Below are 20,222 nucleotides of genomic sequence, written 5' to 3' on the forward strand. Positions count from 1 at the left end.
CTCGCATTCATGCGCACGATGACGTCTTCAACGATACTAGTTTCTACATCCGCATTGACGCCCATTGGGTATCTTCGCAGCATAGCTCCGCAATGTCTAGCTCACTCAGTATTGACAAAAAACCTAATTTTAAAGTTGAAAATGCCATAGAAAGAACTCGCAAGGGTGAGAGAATTACGCTTCGTATTGACTGTTTTCCTAATCCTATGTATTTACTGTTGGTGACGAACGCTGGAGAACGTGCGAGAGGATACGTGCCCTTTTGTATTGGCAGTAAAAATTCAGCCGCCAACCACCGATTACGAAACCGGGTGAAAGATCATGGTAAAAAAGATATATTGTTCTTAAAGACGTAGTGAAATAAGTGGTGGCCTCGCGGTCATTGATTCCTTCTGACAGTATACACTTCCCTCGGTAACGACGAGACGATATACACTCTGACCATAGGGGGCCATGTTTAAACACACGAGGCACGACGCCCTTTTTGAAGTCCGAAGGCAACAAAAAGGGACCACTGCACACAGTTGAATAGCATGACGTCGAATTCGAAGTGCACTGTTATCACCCGAGATAACTATCAGCTACCGTACGTGTTCGCGCGGGAATTTTACGGAGCGAAATACCAGCCACTTTTTGAGTTTGCTCGCACACGTGCAAGTCGCGCACGCAGGGGTGCGCGCCATGCCGTTTCAAGGGTCATCTAGACGCCCGAAACGTCCATTATTCCACAACACCAACAGCACAGTAACCGAACACCCGATGCATGCCAAAGTTCGCTGGGTTCACTCTTGACGGGAATCGCACCACAGCGAGGACAGCCCAAAAGCACACAATGGCCGCAAGGCTGCGAAGTAGTTCACTAGCCCCTTTTCTCGTCTCGAATCACGTTAAAAGAAAGCAGCAGTAAAAAAGAAAAAGAAACATTCGATGCATGAAAGCCCCCGACGAACGTACCGCGCCGGGCAAGTCTACGCGAGTCTTAAACCCCAGTCTGGGTTGAGCGCGCCCCTGCCGGTGAAACGAGGCAGAAAGAGAGGAGGACGACGAAGGAGGTTCGACGTAAGCGTCGCTGCGGGTATTTAGGCTCGTTTATTATAGGCATGAATGGACTAAACTTCGCAAGTTAAGAAGAAAGCATTTACTCAGCTTCACGAAAGCCCAAGTGAAAAAAATAATAATTTGAGCTCTCTAACGGCACGACGACGCCACATCGCTCTCGTCACAGAAACACCGACCTACATTTTTTCCCCTTTTTAAGTGAACCACTCTATCGTCAAACTAACCAAAATATAGTTATTATATGCTATATAGTGTTCAGCATACTGAAGGGGCAGGCGGCAGGACGATAAGCGTGATTGTACACAACTTTCAAGACACAAATAAACGCACTTGCCACTGCGCACATTTGCCTATCACTGTATGTAGGCATCACACAGTTGTACGGTTAAGGCCAGTTGAATCAATCAAACAATCGGTCGGTCGGTCGGTCGGTCGGTCGGTCGGTCGGTCGGTCGGTCGGTCGGTCGGTCGGTCGGTCGGTCGGTCGGTCGGTCGGTCGGTCGGTCGGTCGGTCGGTCGGTCGGTCGGTCGGTCGGTCGGTCGGTCGGTCGGTCGGTCGGTCGGTCGGTCGGTCGGTCGGTCGGTCGGTCGGTCGGTCGGTCGGTCGGTCGGTCGGTCGGTCGGTCGGTCGGTCGGTCGGTCGGTCGGTCGGTCGGTCGGTCGGTCGGTCGGTCGGTCGGTCGGTCGGTCGGTCGGTCGGTCGGTCGGTCGGTCGGTCGGTCGGTCGGTCGGTCGGTCGGTCGGTCGGTCGGTCGGTCGGTCGGTCGGTCGGTCGGTCGGTCGGTCGGTCGGTCGGTCGGTCGGTCGGTCGGTCGGTCGGTCGGTCGGTCGGTCGGTCGGTCGGTCGGTCGGTCGGTCGGTCGGTCGGTCGGTCGGTCGGTCGGTCGGTCGGTCGGTCGGTCGGTCGGTCGGTCGGTCGGTCGGTCGGTCGGTCGGTCGGTCGGTCGGTCGGTCGGTCGGTCGGTCGGTCGGTCGGTCGGTCGGTCGGTCGGTCGGTCGGTCGGTCGGTCGGTCGGTCGGTCGGTCGGTCGGTCGGTCGGTCGGTCGGTCGGTCGGTCGGTCGGTCGGTCGGTCGGTCGGTCGGTCGGTCGGTCGGTCGGTCGGTCGGTCGGTCGGTCGGTCGGTCGGTCGGTCGGTCGGTCGGTCGGTCGGTCGGTCGGTCGGTCGGTCGGTCGGTCGGTCGGTCGGTCGGTCGGTCGGTCGGTCGGTCGGTCGGTCGGTCGGTCGGTCGGTCGGTCGGTCGGTCGGTCGGTCGGTCGGTCGGTCGGTCGGTCGGTCGGTCGGTCGGTCGGTCGGTCGGTCGGTCGGTCGGTCGGTCGGTCGGTCGGTCGGTCGGTCGGTCGGTCGGTCGGTCGGTCGGTCGGTCGGTCGGTCGGTCGGTCGGTCGGTCGGTCGGTCGGTCGGTCGGTCGGTCGGTCGGTCGGTCGGTCGGTCGGTCGGTCGGTCGGTCGGTCGGTCGGTCGGTCGGTCGGTCGGTCGGTCGGTCGGTCGGTCGGTCGGTCGGTCGGTCGGTCGGTCGGTCGGTCGGTCGGTCGGTCGGTCGGTCGGTCGGTCGGTCGGTCGGTCGGTCGGTCGGTCGGTCGGTCGGTCGGTCGGTCGGTCGGTCGGTCGGTCGGTCGGTCGGTCGGTCGGTCGGTCGGTCGGTCGGTCGGTCGGTCGGTCGGTCGGTCGGTCGGTCGGTCGGTCGGTCGGTCGGTCGGTCGGTCGGTCGGTCGGTCGGTCGGTCGGTCGGTCGGTCGGTCGGTCGGTCGGTCGGTCGGTCCTTTCCGCAGCATTTCACGAACAACGATACCCTTTTCGGATTGCAGCCAACGGCCAGTGGAATATTCACCAAGGGGCCCCTGGCGTCCTGGCTCGCCCCGAGTGACGACGTGCACTGCGACGGTGCCAGCGATGGTGAGAGAGCGACACTGATCAAGAAGTGGGAAGCCCTCGATACGAAGGACTACTGCAAGAGGACAAGAGTTTGCAATCGCCAGCAGGATTTATTTCTGAAGGAAACAAATGAGTTGATACATAGCTAAGGATCTTCGCTAATAAAGACAAGAGGAACATCGGTAGATAGCACTAACTGGGTCTTTTTTTCTTACTTTACCGTTCGTTTTGTGGCAGATCCGTTAGCGTATACCTAAAGCGCTAAAAAAACGGATGCATGCGTTTTTGGCGGTTTTCTCAAATAACGGGATCGACGGCGCTTCCGTATTGAATAAAGGGTGCAGGGGTTGAAAGCGGTGGTCGGCAGGGCAGCTTCTAACTGTGCTGGTTAGTAGCAAATAAATCGAGGTTGTGAAACGCTCATTCCCAGCCTGTTTCGAGACGGCCATAGCAAAGTTCGCGTCCTACCTTGTACCTTTATATTCTGGCAAAGGTTGCAACACCCTAGCATGATGGATTTATGGAAGGATGGATGAATGGACGGACGGAAGGACGGACGGACGGAAGGACGGATGTACTTTTATTCATCTCAATTCTCACACACCAAAATCAAGCCTACCAAAGCCTCACCAAGGGCTTGAGTGCCAGCGCCTGGCAGACAGCGAGCATTAGCAAAACAAAGGAAAATAGAGATGTTGCAACAAACTCGACAAACAAAATTTTAAAAAATTTACCAACACAGAACTATTACAACATCAAAAGGGATGACTAATGCGAAATTAAGAGAGTAACATTACATGAAAGAATTATGGGGCAGGAAGAAACGCGGAGGCATACCGCAATATTTTTTTCAGGGTGTAATTCATGCACTAGGTGGCATACTCTTGAAACGGGCGGGTACATAGCATTGACGTGTGCGCTTTCCGTACCGGGTTGAGGAGCGAGGAATGCAGTAACGCTATTTTGGTCTTGAATCACGTGGAGGAACATATGGAATGGTGAACTGACTGAACCAGAAATGGGTAAGCGCAATAGTTTCTGTTAACAAAGTGTTAAAACTTGGAAGCCTTAATCTTCTAAAAATATCAATGTTATTACCAATCGGCAGGTCGTAGGCAATATTCTTCAAAAGCAAGTGCAGAAGCGAATTCACCCTGCTCTGCCAGCGAACCGTGCAATGACCATAAACAGTGATTCCGTATCTAAGCACACTATAGGCTAGAGCGTGTGCAACACATTTAGGGACAGAAAAAGGCATAAAATACCTCATAATAAACAAGACACAAGATACAGCACGAAGTCCTTGGTAAACAAAAGAAAGGTGCCAGTTCCAACAGAGATCACTGTCGAAGATCAGGCCAAGATATTTGACCGAATGCGCATATTTTACTGGTACCTAATTACAATGAAAACAGGAGGAAGTACGCAAATACGCAACCTGCCGTAGAGCCATTACGTCAAATTCTTGGCCTTGCTTCGAGTTGTCGATAATTTCGACTTCGCCCTGCCATCTGCTAGCCGACTGGTTAGCTCAGGTGGTAGAGCGGTGGCCCGGAATGGAGGTAGTCCCAAGTTCGAGTCCTGGACGAGGACGAATTTTTCTTCAACTGCGAGGATTTTTTTCGAGAAACCCGTATTGGTTTTATTTGCAGCAATTGCTACGATTGTGTGGATGTCTAATTTTCCCTTAATTGGTTGTCTCCACCTTGCAGATATCCGCAGAACCAATACGTCAAAGTTTTGCTTCGAGTTGTCAATAAATTCATCTTCACCCTGCCATCTGCTACATGCCTGGTTAGCTCAGATGGTGGATCGGTTGCCCCGGAAAGACGGTGGTCCCGGGTTCGATTTCCCCACCAGAACGAAGTTTCCTTCAACTGGGAGGCTTTCGAGAAAACCATACTTGTTTCCTTTGTAGCAATCATTGGGTGGATGTCTCATTTTCCCTTGATTGCTTCTCTCCACCTTGCAGGTTTCCGCAGAACCATTACGTCAAACTCTTGCCCTTTCTTCGAGTTGTCGATAAATTCGACTTCGCCCTGCCAACTGCTAGCGGTCTGGTTAGCTCAGATGGTAGAGCGGTTGCTCCGGACAGGTGGTGGTCACGGATTTGAGTACCCGACTAGGACGAATTTTTCTTCAACTCCGAGGCTTCTCTTTCGAGTAAACCGTATTGGTTTCCTTTGTAGCAATTGCTACGATTGCGTGGATATCTCATTTTTCCTTAATTGCTTCTCTCCACCTTGCAGGTTTCCGCAGAACCATTACGTCAGACTCTTGCCCTTTCTTCGATTTGTCGATAAATTCGACTTCGCCCTGCCAACTGCTAGCGGTCTGGTTAGCTCAGATGGTAGAGCGGTTGCTCCGGACAGGTGGTGGTCACGGATTTGAGTACCCGACTAGGACGAATTTTTCTTCGACTCCGAGGCTTCTCTTTCGAGGAAACCGTATTGGTTTCCTTTGTAGCAATTGCTACGATTGCGTGGATATCTCATTTTTCCTTAATTGCTTCTCTCCACCTTGCAGGTTTCCGCAGAACCATTACGTCAAACTCTTGCCCTTTCTTCGAGTTGTCGATAAATTCGACTTCGCCCTGCCAACTGCTAGCGGTCTGGTTAGCTCAGATGGTAGAGCGGTTGCTCCGGACAGGTGGTGGTCACGGATTTGAGTACCCGACTAGGACGAATTTTTCTTCAACTCCGAGGCTACTCTTTCGAGGAAACCGTATTGGTTTCCTTTGTAGCAATTGCTACGATTGCGTGGATATCTCATTTTTCCTTAATTGCTTCTCTCCACCTTGCAGGTTTCCGCAGAACCATTACGTCAAACTCTTGCCCTTTCTTCGAGTTGTCGATAAATTCGACTTTGCCCTACCAACTGCTAGCGGTCTGGTTAGCTCAGATGGTAGAGCGGTTGCTCCGGACAGGTGGTGGTCACGGATTTGAGTACCCGACTAGGACGAATATTTCTTCAACTCCGAGGCTTCTCTTTCGAGGAAACCGTATTGGTTTCCTTTGTAGCAATTGCTACGGTTGCGTGGATATCTCATTTTCCCTTAATTGCTTCTCTCCACCTTGCAGGTTTCCGCAGAACCATTACGTCAAACTCTTGCCCTTGCTTCGGGTTGTCGATAAATTCGACATCGCCCTGCCAACTGCTAGCGTTCTGGTTAGCTCAGATTGTAGAGCGGTTGCTCCGGACAGGTGGTGGTCCCGGATTTGAGTACCCGTCTAGGACGAATTTTTCTTCAACCGCGAGGCTTTTCTTTCAAGGAAACCGTATTGCTGTCCTTTGTAGCAATTGCTACGATTGGGTGGACATCTCATTTTTCCTTAATTGTTGCTTTCCACCTTGCAGGTTTCCGCAGAACCATTACGTCAAACTCTTGCCCTTGCTTTAAGTTGCCGATAAATTCGTCTTCACCCTGCCATCTGCTAGCCGCCTGGTTAGCTCAGATGGTGGATCGGTTGCCTCGGAAAGGCGGTGGTTCCGTGTTCAACTCCCGAACGAGGACGAATTTTTCTTGAACTTAGAGGCTTTTCTTTCGAGAAACCCTTATTGGTTTCCCTTGTGACAATCGCTACGATTGGGTGGATGTCTCTTTCTCCCTTAATTGCTTCTCTCCAACTTGCAGATTTCTGCAGAGCCATTACGTCAAACTCTTGCCCTTGCTTCGGGTTGTCGATAAATTCGACTTCGCCCTGCCAATTGCTAGCCGCCTGGTTTGCTCAGCATTGCACTTCCTGACGCGCTAGCGAAAGGTTGTATCGCTATGAGCTCCGATGGAGCGGTTACAGCGGCCCATATGGGTCGTGGAAACGGGATTTTTGCCGAAGAAAACCGAGGATATGAAGTCGTTTTGGCACAGTTACCTAAAGGTGCGTGTGTTACAAATACTGTTTTTCTGCATGGAGGTATCAGGGCAAGACCTTATCTTATCGTGTGGAAGGTGTCCGCGACACGATGGTTCGTCTGAGAATGCTGGCCGAGGTGCTTGCTTTGGGGGCTTTCCGGATGAACTACGTCTAGGCGGTGACCTTCAGTACAGCAGAAACAATGAAGAAGATGCTCGCGGTTGGTGACGTCAAGATAAAGGAGAGGCGATGCCTCGATATCGACCCAAACAAGCAAGACGTTCGGCTGAAGCTACATTGGCTTTTGCATTATGTACCGGATGAAGATATACGTACCGCGTTTCTGGCCTACGGGAAGGTGGCAGAAGTATCGAAGGGGCGATGGCGCTTGCATGGTATCACGGACAAGGGAACCTCGACTCGTACTGTAGCACTGGAACTGAAAACCGGAGTATCTATCGAGGACCTACCACATCAGCTTCGAGTGGGTGGTATGACAACACTTCTGGTTGCGCCAGGCCGAGCGCCACTGTGCTTACGGTGTGGCCGAACGGGGCATATTAGACACGGCTGTCGCATACCCCGGGGCGGTCAGTGCAGGCTCTATGGTCATGAAGACAACGAATGCACTCAGACATATGTCAGTGTGGTAGGTACTGTTACAGCCGACCGTGTCTCGGAGCACATCATGGACCAAGCTGACGCAGAGGAAGCAGCCAGCAGCAGCATGGGGGGCCCGTGTACACGCCCCTTTCTACATCGTCGACGGACGAAGAAAAGAAAGTGGGCCGCGCGGAAGATGTCGGGCATCGTATCGGGCCAACCAAAGCGGGCAACGATGCACCGGTGGACGAAAACGACAAAGACGCAGGAAAAAAAATACCGCCTCAAACAGCCATACAGAAGAGATGGTGTTTGTGAGTGCAGGTGGCGTAACTGCAAAGCGACCGATTGAAGAAGTCGCTCGTGACGGCGGCTGACCAAGCAAGGGGGCAGGAGGTGACCCGGCGACGAAGGTGGCCTCGGGCAGGCGACTCAGCCCGCACCCAACATCGCAGCGGGCACCCGACCGGCGGCGAAGCCACCCTCGTAGCAACGAAGGTTCTGCTTCAACCAAGGGCCTTAAAACCATAGACACAAAAGAACACGGCTAGAATGGCTTCAGCATTATGTGACGTGTGTGGTGGGCGCACGCCGTGTGCGTGTATACCCGCAAGTCCTTCAAGGTTTTCCACCGCCGGGCCTATGTGTGAGGTACAAACCATGCGGTCCGTTCCTACTGGCACGCGGACATCGCAATATAGAACCGCGTTATGGGTTGCCACATTGAACGTTCGTGGCCTACGGTCTAGACGAAGGCAATATCAGGTCAGTCGTCTCTTCCGCGAGTATGACCTTGGTTTGATAGCTGTTCAGGAGACGAAAGTTGAAAGTCAGGAGCAAACGGATCGCATGGTCAAACCTGTTAAGTCTTTGTACAACGTTTGCCTGTCATTCCCTTGGCACCTCTGGAGGATGTGCCATTTTTTGCGTAGTTCTTTAGGTCTTGTGGAAGAATATGTTTGTACTACTTAAGACGGCCGAATTGTCGTTTTATGATTTTCTGTTCTTGTTTCAGAAATGGCGCGTCATTGGTGTATATGCACCAAATAGCATTAAAGATCGTCTTATGGTTTTTGCAAGTGTTGAACCATGTTTAAAACGTTAAAGAAAAGTGATACTGCTCGGAGATTTTCACTCTGTATGCCTGAAGGAAGATACGAGCAAGGGATTGCCAGTTCGGGATCAAAGTGTTATGCTTTTATCTACGATTATGCAAGAGTGTGGCCTAGATGATGTTGGAAATGTACTGCAAAACAGAAGTGGCACTCTCTCTACACATTTCCAACGTGATTGCCACCCCCGTCTAGGTAGAGCATACGTGGCAGATATGTTTGTACCACATTGCAACAGTTATGAGGCTAAACCTGTAGCCTTTACTGACCACAGCGTCCTAATGTTTTCAATAGGCGTGACAAAAAGTAGGTCAAGTTTTTCGTGGAAGTTGTGGAAACTCCATAACAAATTACTTAACGATAAAGTCTTTGTACACAATGTGAAAGCACTTATAGAAAACTTGCACTTGTTTTAGTCGGGTAGATCTGTTGACGCATGGGAGCGGTTTAAGGAAGAAGTAAAAATTAGCGCTATCGAAAGATCTTCCATTTTACACCAGAATGAAAAAAAAAAGAAAAGAAAGGGTCAGTTGGAATTCTTGTTGACAGTCGAGAGCGCGCAGCCAGGCACTTTCAATGAAGAAATAAGAAGAATAAAGAATCAGCTTGAGATAATGGATATAGAAAAATACAGAGGCGCAGTTGTACGCGCACGCGCACAACACCTCTGGCTCGGCGAAACACCGACGAAGCAATCCTTGAGCCAGCAGAAGCGGTACGCTTAATGTAAGGAAATGAAACAGATAACGTACGGCGAAGAGATTACAAGGGACAAATTGATAATCCAGCAATTGTTTGTCGAACATTATAAAGGATTGCTGGGATGCAGCGGTAAAAGCGAGGTCTCTTTAGACGGTAAAATTTTGACGCTAATGCCTACATTAGATGACGAAACCAAAGTACGCCTTGAAAAGCCAATTGGCTTAACTGAAATAGAAAGAGCAATAGACGATCTAAGTGAAGGAAAAACGCCGGGTCCAGACGGATTTCGTGCTGCTTTTTACAAGGCCTTTAAGCATGACCTCCCGAAGGCTCTTTCACGGCTCTTCGCAGAGGCCTACGAAATAAAGGATGCTCCGGCATCCTTTAGAAGGTCGCATATTGTACTGATACCCACAAGCGACGATCCAGTGCAGCTTTTATCGGTGAGTGCTTACCGTTCTGTAAGCCTCACCAATGTAGACATAAGGTCTGCATGAAAGTGCTAGCCAAAAGATTGCAGACTATAATACTGTTAATCGTAGGACCTCACCAAACGTGCGGCATAAAGGGTAGTAGAACAATAGGAACGAACATTCACACAGCTAGGAGCATCCTCGAATGCTTTGATGCATGGGACAGGCAAGTCGCGATCGTACAATTAGACCTCGAAAAGGCTTTCAATTGTGTAGTGCATGACGTACTTTTTACAGTATTGGAACATGTAAATGTCGCCAATGTTATCTTAGAAGGTGTGAAAATGTATAAAAATTGTGAGGCTAACATTGTCATTAACAAAGAAGTCGCCGTAAGTATTCAAATTGCCAGGAGCGTTCGCCAGGGGTGTCCAAATTCTCCTTTATTGTTCACTATTTACATAGAGCCATTTTTTTAGCATAATTCACAATCACAAAGTACGTGGTATTAAGTTTATGACAGTGGAGGTCAAATTATTGTCTTATGCTGATGACATTGCCATTTTCCGTGAAAATAGAGAAAGTATTAGCGAAGCAGCGAGAGTAGCCGACAAGTACTGCAAGTGGTCCGGTAGTGCAATAAACTGGGATAAGTGTGTAGGTCTGGGGCATGGCGCCTGGGAGGCAATGCCAGATTTTTTTCGAAAATTTAAAATGGAGGGACGTGCTCACAAAGTATCTCGGGGTGCCACTAGAGGGATATAAAGATCCAGATGAATATATATAGAGAAAGTAAATAAGTGGGGAGGGAAAAATTCCTCGATATTCGCCCGGTCAACAGTCTGCAATATCTTCTTATCAGCGAAAGTTTGGCACGTGCTTCAGGTGCTGTGCATGAACAGGCTAAACATTCAGAAGATACACAGAATCTTTGCCACTTTTGTTTGAGGATCCCAATAGGTACGTACGAGTCCTACAAATTTTTTTTCGATCATGGAAAGCTGGTGAGCTGGGATTGGACCATTCGTTGTTAAGACAGATTGTGTCGAGCTTTATTTTTCTACGAGATCATAGTTGTCCATTCTTGCGCACCATGTTACGAGCTAGATTATGCTGTTATTTACCTGAATTCATCGTATCGACTTCTTGTGTAGGGCGAATGGGTATACGTGGTTATCTGCGCGAAGTAGTATCGGCGTTAAGTATCTTAAAGGTTCGTTTTTCTCTGCTGTATTTGTGCGAAGTAACGAAAAAGCGGCTGTATAACGACCTTATCGACGTAATGATGCCAGAACCCTTGTATCACACCGTGTATGCAATCGGGCTCGGAAAAGATATATTTAAATGAATCAAAAGAATGGTGGTACGGCCATCAGCCAAGACCTTTATTTTTCAGCTACACTCTGGTACGTTGCCCGTGAAACCATGGCTAGAGGAAAAGGGCTATTTGTTCCGTGGAGTACTAATTGCCTCTTGTGCCGTAAGCCGGAAAGTATTGATCACATTTTTTGGACTGTTGGGATGCCGTATTTCACTGGGACATCCTTCAACGAACATTAAAGAAAGACCTCCATATAACACCATACGATATTCGTTTTCTGCCGGTTCAATGTGAAAGTGACATACCGTGAAATATGTTTATGTTGTTGAGTATGCACGCCATTTGGAAGACTCGTATGGCGGTGAGGCATGCGGATATAAACGCACCCCCCCCCCCGCCCCCCCAGCCAGAGAATACTTCATAAAAAGTATAGCTCACACCAGGAATGTATATTGTACAGGCGACGATCAGCCGGAATGGTTGCGCGTTCTGAATAACCCCATTTCATTATAATCGTCCCACGCCAAACAAAATGTGTCTAACGTTTTTAAACACTATGCAGTGTCATTTTTTTCTGTAAATGCGTTTGATTCTTTTGTTGTTCTTTGAACGCGATATGCCATTCGCCGAATAAAAAAAAAGCCTGGGAAGCTCAGATGGTAGAGCGGTTGCCCCGGAAAGGCGGTGGTCTCTAGTCCAAGTCACGGACCAGGACGAATTTTTCTTCAACCGCGAGGCTTTTCTTTCGAGGAACCGTATTGGTTTCCTTTGTAGCAATTGCTACGATTGGATGGACGTCTCATTTTTCCTCAATTGCTTCTCTCCACCTTGCAGTTGTCCGCAGAACAATTACGTCAAACCCTTGCCCTTGCTTTGAGTTGTCGAAAATTCGACTTCACCCTGCCATCTGCTAGCCGCCTGGTTAGCTCAGATGGTAGAGCGGTTACCCCGGAAAGGCGGTCGTCCCAGGTGTGAGTCCCGGACCAGGACGAATTTTTTTTTTAACTGCGAGGCTTTTCTTTCGAGAAACCCTTATTGGTTTCCTCTGTAGCAATTGCTACGATTGGGTGGATGTCTCATTTTCCATTAACTAATTACGCTAAAATAGTATGTAATCCCTACGCCCATGTAACTGTTTAGGAGTTGATAAACTCCAGCGCCTGACTTTCGATATTCATATTTAATAAGTACCATCATTTTCACTCTCCGACCGTATTATATAAGCTTGCAGAGCTCGCACCTCTACAAATGCGTACCGAGTTAGAAAGGCTTAAGTTCCTGTTTTTAGTAACTCGTTATCGTGAAAAAATAACATACTACATGTATTTCTAAATCAAGACACAGGAAACATCAGGGCACAAAGTATGTATATACCCCTTCCACAGAGCGCGATGACTGCTTCAATACATTTTCCTTTCCCAGGGAAATTCAGCAGTGGAATTATTAACCTGATTCAGTTGTCAAAACAAAATTGGGCAATGCTATCTTTGAAGCAATTCACTGCCTGGTTTATCCTCATGTACCCTGATGTTCTATACCTTGAAGTTCTGTACTTATACTGGGATATAATAAGTGAGTAATGTTCTGCGTAAATATATTGTTCTGCGTTTGATATCATCAGGGCAGCCTCATTTCCTGTGGTTTCTTTTTCTTTTTTTATTGCGTTGTCCAAGACCTCTAATGCAATGCATTTCTCCCATTATGTATATGTATAATAGCGCGTCAAGGACGGACATTATCAATAACGAAATGAAATATATATATATATATATATATATATATATATATATATATATATATATATATATATATATATATATATATATATATATATATACGAGGTGTTTAATGCAGGACTAGATGAATCTGGTTGATAGGCGCGGTTGTTGAAGAGTGGTCTCGCGGCAGCTTGGCTAACGTCGTTCTCTTCTTCTTCCACCTCGTTGTCTGCGCGGCAGCCGTGGATCATGACAAAGCTCGCGACATTTCCCCGCTGGCAGACGAAGCCCGCCGGGCGAGTCAGTCATCTCGTGGGTTGTAACGCCTCAGACGCGCGACGTGTGTCACTTCAGCCTTGGCCGAGCGTCGTCCACTGCTCGTAAGACGCGCAATGCGGTAGTTTACTTCGCTGAGGCGCTCCAGAATGACGTAAGGGCCGACGTAGTGGGCGAGAAACTTCTGGCACAAGCCACGCTTCCGCAACGGCGTCCAGAGCCACACAAGGTCACCAGGATCGAAGTAAGCGTGGCGGTGACGCCCGTCATAGCATATCCTGGACCGGCCCTGCGATGCTAGGGTGCGTAGCCTAGCGAGGCGTCGCGCTTCTTCTGCTCGACATAGGATCTCATCAATTGAGTCGTTGTCATGAGCGAAGTAGGGAAATATGGGGTCGAGGGTGTAGCGCGGCGGACGAGCATACAGAAGGAAAAATGGTGAGTAACCAGTGGTCTCGTGTCTCGCGGTATTGAAGGCATAGGTAATGGAAGGCAAGATACTGTCCCAATTCTTGTGTGCTGACTCGACGTACATGGACAGCATGTTGGCAAGCGTTCTGTTTGTGCGCTCGACCAGACCATTAGTTTGTGGATGGTAGGGCGTAGAACGGCGGAAGCTACATGAACACAGACGAAGGGTTTCTTCAACCACGTCCGCGGTAAACTGTCGCCCACGATCGCTGATTACGATGCGAGGAGGTCCATGTCGGAGTATAACGTCAGCCAGCAAGAAGATAGAAACTTCTGTAGCTGTGGCTGATGGCAATGCGGCGGTCTCACAATAGCGGGTAAGGTGATCTACGCAAACGATAACCCAACGATTACCCTTGGAGGATCGCGGGAAAGGACCCAGAAGATCTAAAAAAGGGGTTATCTAAAAAAGTGGTTATCCGCAGCTGAATGAAACCAACGGCATATGGTATGTCGTCATGTGGCACTCCTTAGAGTGTTTTTTGTTATATACCGCTTACTGAGATGAATTATGCATGATTTTTAACATTCACTTTAGAACCAAGTTCGTTTCGTTGCGTTGTAGAGGGTGTTCAGAAACGACCGATTCAATTCGTGGCAACTTACATGCCGCGTGCTGATTTTTCTTCTTTTCTTTATGCGGCGTTTAAAGAAAGTCCGCGAAATGTGAAATAGAACCACGCGACTGCGCTCGTGCGCTATCGTATTGCAGCGCTCTCACCGTACTTGCTGACCGTGGCGAAGCGAGCGGCCGTGGCTCCCATAAGGCATCGGCTTCACAATGCGTCATCATCTTTGGCATTGGCACAACGGAAAGGAAGCACCGCCGTCGTCCCTGATAAAGGCCGATCCACACGACGGACCAAGTCCGCGGGCCGATCAGTCACGTGATGCGACGTCACGGCCCACCGCGGTCCCCTCCGGCGCAGAGCACATCCACACGGCGGACCACCATAGCAGACGGCAGAGCAGACCGACCAGCTACACTCTCGGCCAGAGTGTTATCATTGTTATCATTCCGGCTCGAGTCACACAAAGCCGGGAACTGCTCAACGAGGTATACAAAATGAAAGAAACCTCCTTGTCATCCCAAGAGGCCACGGTGTTTAAAAAATATATTTGCTGCACGCACGTGTAGGCGGAACGGCGGACATGAAACGACTGGCTTGACTGGCTTTTGCTGAGCCGAAAACTAGGTTGGATTTGGCTGAGGACACTCTGTTGCCGGACAACATTCCTTGGTTACGCCAAAATCGCTGCGGTTTCCATGCGGTCCGCCGCCCAAACTGAAGTGGGAAAAGCCTCGGCGATTTGTTGGACCGCCAGGGCCGCGGTCTTGCGCGGGCCAACGGCGGTACGCACGAACTGGTGACGTCCTATCACGTGATGCGCGGACCATGGTCGAAAAGAGCAATTTGGTCCGTCGTGTGGATCGGCCTTGAGGGTTTAAGGGATCGACCTTAAGGGTTTCCTTTGTAGTAATTGCTACGAACGGGTGGATGTCTGATTTTCCCTTTATTAATTACTTCTCTCCATCTTGCCAGTTTCCGCAGAGCTACTACGTCAAACACTTGCCTTTGCTTCGTGTGTTGTCGACAAATTCGACTTCGCCGTGCCATCTGCTAGCCGCCTGGTTAGCTCAGATGGTAGAGCGGCTGCCCCGGAAGAGGGGTGGTCCCGGCTTCGAGTCCCGGACAACGACGAATTTTTCTTCAACTCTGAGGCTTTTCTTTCGAGGAACCCGTATGGGCTTCCTTTGTAGTAATTACCACGAACGGGTGGATGTCTAATTTTCTCTTTATTACGTACTGTGTCCTGTACGTGTCCTTTTTATTAGGGGCACGAGCATCGAGTGACACTCTTGTTTCTTGAGCAGCACTTCGGGTACACCTCCTAAGACGACCGGGGACGAAATACAGAAAAAAAATAGTAGAGTACAAAATTCATGAGTTCCATTAAATATATGATGTCAGAGCATAAATTTACGTAGTTACAAGTTCAGTTACTGAAGTGTTTGGAATAAGTAGAATTAATTGGCTGAGACCAAATTTTAAATCAATCATAAAGAATATAAAAGAAATAGTACAGTGCGAAATTCATGGGTTTCATTATAGATATTATATCAGAGCATAAGTTTAGTTACAAGTTGAGTTACTGAATTGCCTGGGATAATTAGAAATTACTGCTTACCGCGCACCAATGCACATAGCACCAACGCCGAGATGCGGATGTTACTCGCACCTCGAGCGACACCAAAGTCAAAGACTGAGGTCGCCTACCATTTTTTTTTGTGCCCTTTTACAACGTTAAGTACCCAGTAACATATACTTTTAGCATTTAACACACCGTATAGCACGGATATATCTTTTGCTTCATTCCTGTACTCAGTTTCATACAACTGTGGAGTAGAAACAAAGCATAGGCTTCGGAAAGTGCATATCGCCATGCCCGCTTAAATGGACAGCATGAGCTAGCTATCGTGAAACTGAGCAATCTGGTCGAGATAGCGGTGAAAGTTTTCTTTCGAGGCCGGTTTTGCTTGCTTATCGCACTAGGTGAAAGCAAATGCGACGTAAGGGCCATACACGTCTTAGCGTGAACGCTAGAGTGCGGGGTTTGCTCTCCGCAGGACTGTCTGCTGCCGGCGATAAGGTGCTAAGCGCATGCAAAAAGAGCTAAACGGGATAGATCACAGGACACACTCTCTGAGGTTGCGCGTTAGTTTGCATTCTGTGTGTGGGACTGTCACTGTTCACCGTAGCGACGACATGAGAACTGAACAGACTCCGACGATCCCATTGAATACCTATGTGGCTGCCAAACATACTCACTTCAGCGAACGAATGAGCTGCGGCCAGATTTCGCCGAGAACGGAGCCTTCCTGCCTTCCATCGTCGCCGTTTTGAAGTTAAATTGGAGCCACGCGCTGGAAATCGAACTCCGGTAACAGCAGTACCAGCTCAGAACGTTTCCGAGTGCGCAAATTAGCGGGAGTTCTGCGTGGCAAAAAAAAGGCAGAAGCGGTTTAGGCGCTCTTGAACCTTCGCAGAGAATCGAAATGGCTGCCGGCCAAATTTAGCGGCCGCCTCACGGTGGTCCTTCCGCTCGATTTGGCTGTGGAGGGCGGCGATTTCGTCAGAAATGTCACCACCCTAAAAACGCGGTACATCACAGCTCCCCAATGTGCCGCGCGCTCTCGTGTTCCCGCTAACAGTGAACCCACCTGTTCGCCAAAACGTTATTATCTCCTTCCAAGTCACCCTACAGATTTCTGTTGCTCCCTTTGCGGGGCCTATCATATAGCAATGCGCGACACACAATTGCTTGATGGAAAAGGGTAAGTGAAAGGTTAATATCAAATGCCAGCACTGAAGTGCGACTGAGCTAGTCAGTAGGGATGCATTTGACTGACACAATGGGCAGAGACCTAGAGACGGAGTGTGCACACAAAAAAGCGACTATATATATAAATATATATATATATATATATATATATAATTTAATTCATTTGTTTATTGTGACTGTCTGTCCTTGACGCGCTATTATACATATACATAATCGGAGAAGTGCATTAGTGCTCTTGGACTACGCAATAAAAAAAGAAAGAAAACCCACAGGAAAATGAGGCTGCACTGATGATATAAAACCCATAATATATTTACGCAGAACATTACTGACCTATTATAACCCAATATAAGTACAGGACTTCAATCTATATAACATCGGGGTACATCAGGGTAAACAACGCAGCGAATTGCTTAAAAGATAGACTTACTCAATATTGTTTTGACAACTGAATCAGGTTAAGAATTCCACTGCTGAATTGCCCTGGGAAAGAAAACTGTACCTGAAGCACTCATTGCGCTCTATGGAAAGGGTACATACATACTTTGTGCCATGATGTTTCCTTTGTCTTGATTTGGAAATAAATGTAGTATGTTATTTTTTCACGATAATGAATTACTAAAACAGGAGCTTAAGCCTTTCTAACTCAGTACGCATTTGTAAGGGTGCGAGCTCTGCAAGTTTATATAATTCGGTCGGAGAGTGAAAAGGGTGGTATTTGATAAATTTGAACATCGAAAGTCAGGCGCTCGACTTTATCAACTCCTATACATTTACATTGCAGTATCGATTACATATTATTTTAGCGTAATTAGTTAAGGGAAAATGAGACATCCACCCAATCGTAGCAATTGCTACAGAGGAAACCCATAAGGGTTTCTCGAAAGAAAAGCCTCGCAGTTGAAGAAAAATTCGTCCTGGTCCAGGACTCGAACCCGGCACCACCGCCTTTCAGGGGCAACCCGCTCTACCATCTGAGCTAACCAGGTGGCTAGCAGATGGCAGGGCGAAGTCGTATTGACAACTCGAAACAAGGGCAAGAGTTTGACGTAATGGTCCTGAGGAAACCTGCAAGGGGGAGAGAACCAATTAAGGGAGAATGAGACATCCACCCAATCGTAGCGATTGTCACAAGGGAAACCAATAAGGGTTTCTCGAAAGAAAAGCCTCTAAGTTGAAGAAAAATTCCTCATGCGGGACTCGAACCCACGACCACCGTCTTTCCGGGGCAGGTGCTCTGCCGTCTGAGCTAACCACGCGGCTAGCAGCAGATGGCAGGGCGAAGTCAAATTTATCGACAACTCTGAGCGAGGGCAAGAGTTTTACGTAATGGTTCTATTTCGGCACTGCATTTATCGCTTCCATTTTTCTTTAAAGATCACTTCACACACAGACCTTCAAGGTGGAGAGAAGCATTCAAGAGAAAATGAGATATTCACCCAAAGGTAGCTATTGCTACAAAGGAAACGAATACGGGTTTTTCGAAAGAAAAGCCTTGCAGTTGAATAAAAATTCGTCCTCGTCCGGGACGATGGCCCGGTACCACAGAATTTCCGAGGCAGCCGCTCTACCATCTGAACTAACCAGGCTGCTAGGAGATGGCAGGGCGAAGTCGAAATTATCGACAAGTCGGAGTAAGGGCAAGAGTTTGACTTAATGGTTATGCGGAAACCTGCAAGGTGGAGAGAAGCAATTAAGGGAAAATGAGACATCTACCCGAACGTAGCAATTGCTACGAAGGAAACGAGTACGGTTTCCTCGAAAGAAAATCCTCGCAGATGAAGAAAAATTCGTCCTGGTCCGGGATTCGAACCCGGAACCACCGCCCAACCGGGGTAGCCGCACTACCATATGAGCTGACCAGCCGGCTAGCAGATGGCAGGGCGAAGCCAAATTTATCGACAACTCTGAACAAGAGCAAGAGTTTTACTTAATGGTTCTGTTTCGGCACTGCACCTATCTCTTCCATTTCTCTTTAGAAATCACTTCACACACTAACCTGCATGGTGGAGAAAAGCATTTAAGGAAAAATGAGATATGCACCCAAAGGTAGCAATTGCTACAAAGGAAACCAATACGGGTTCCTCGAAAGAAAAGCGTCACAATTGAAGAAAAATGCGTCCTCTTCCGGGACTAGGACCCGGGAGCACCGCCTTTCCGGGGCAGCCGCTCTACCATCTGAGCTAACCAGGCTGCGAGCAGATGGCAGGGCGAAGTCGAATTTATCGACAACTCGAAGCAAGGGCAAGAGCTTGATGTAATGGTTCTGCAGAAACCTGCAAGGTGGAGAGAGGCAATTAAGAGAAAATGAGACATCCACCCAATCGTACCAATTGCTGCAAAGGAAACCAATACGGGTTCCTCGGAAGAAAAGCCTCGGAGTTGAAGAAAAATTCGTCCTCGTCCGGGACTCGAACTTGGGACTATCAACTTCACGGCCCACCGCTCTGCCACCTGAGCTAACCAGTCGGCTAGCAGATGGCAGGGATAAGTCGAAATTATCGACAACTCGAAGCAAGGGCAACAGTTTGACGTAATGGTTCTGTGGCAGGTAGCGTATTTGCATACTTCCTCCTGTTTTCATTGTAACTAGGTAGCAGTAAAATATGCGCATTCGGTCAAATATCTTGGCCTGATCTTCGACAGTGACGTCTGTTGGAACTCACACCATTCTTTTGTTTGCCAAAGACTTCGTGCTGTGTCTTGTGTCCCGTATATTAGATATTTTATGCCTTTTTCTTTCCGTAAATGTGTTACACTCGCTCTAGCCTATAGTGTGCTTAGATACGGAATCACTGTTTATGGTCATTGCAGGGTTCGCTGGCAGCGCTTACTTTTAATGAATATTGACTACGACCAGCCGATTGGTAATAACATTGATATTTTTAGAAGATTAAGGCTTCCAAGTTTTAACGCTTTGTTAACAGAAACTATTGTGCTTAAACATTTCTGGTACAGTAAGTTCACCATTCCATATGTTCCTGCACGTGATTTAAGACCAAAATAGCGTTACTGCATTCCTTGCTCCTCAACCCGGTACGGAAAGCGCACACGTCAATACTATGTACCTGCCCGTTTCAATACCATTCCACCTAGTATATTCCGCATGAATACAAAATACACCCTGAAAAAAATATTGCGGTATGTCTCCGCGTTTCATCCTGCCCCATAATTCGCTCATCTAGTGTTACTGTCTTAATTTCGCATTACTGTCGTCCCTTTTGATGTTGTGATACTTATGTGTCCGTAAATTTTTGTTTATCTTGTTTGTCGAGTTCGTTGCAACATCTCTATTTTCCTTTATTGTGCTAATGTTCGCTGTCTGCCAGGCGCTGCCACTCAAGCCCTTGGTGACGCCTTGGTAGGCCTGATTTTGGTGTATGAGAATTGATATGAATAAAACTACCGTCCGTCCGTCCGTCCGTCCGTCCGTCCGTCCGTCCGTCCGTCCACCCATCCATCCATCCATCCAT

General features: G+C 48.4%; 1 protein-coding gene across 3 annotated transcripts in view; it reads left to right on the plus strand.

Annotated features, from left to right (window-relative positions):
* LOC126518217 (scoloptoxin SSD14-like) overlaps positions 1 to 3,119 on the plus strand; it is a 92,521-nt gene extending 89,402 nt beyond the window's left edge. For all 3 annotated transcript variants that reach the window (XM_072285147.1, XM_055064769.2, XM_055064768.2), the window contains one exon: positions 2,868 to 3,119. In XM_072285147.1, the coding sequence (XP_072141248.1) occupies positions 2,868 to 3,083 (216 nt within the window). In that variant the 3' untranslated portion in view covers positions 3,084 to 3,119. The remainder of the gene's footprint in view (positions 1 to 2,867) is intronic.
* The last annotated feature ends 17,103 nt before the right edge of the window (positions 3,120 to 20,222 follow it).

Source organism: Dermacentor andersoni, chromosome 11 (assembly GCF_023375885.2).
Source record: "Dermacentor andersoni chromosome 11, qqDerAnde1_hic_scaffold, whole genome shotgun sequence".
In the NCBI taxonomy this organism is placed as follows: domain Eukaryota; kingdom Metazoa; phylum Arthropoda; class Arachnida; order Ixodida; family Ixodidae; genus Dermacentor; species Dermacentor andersoni.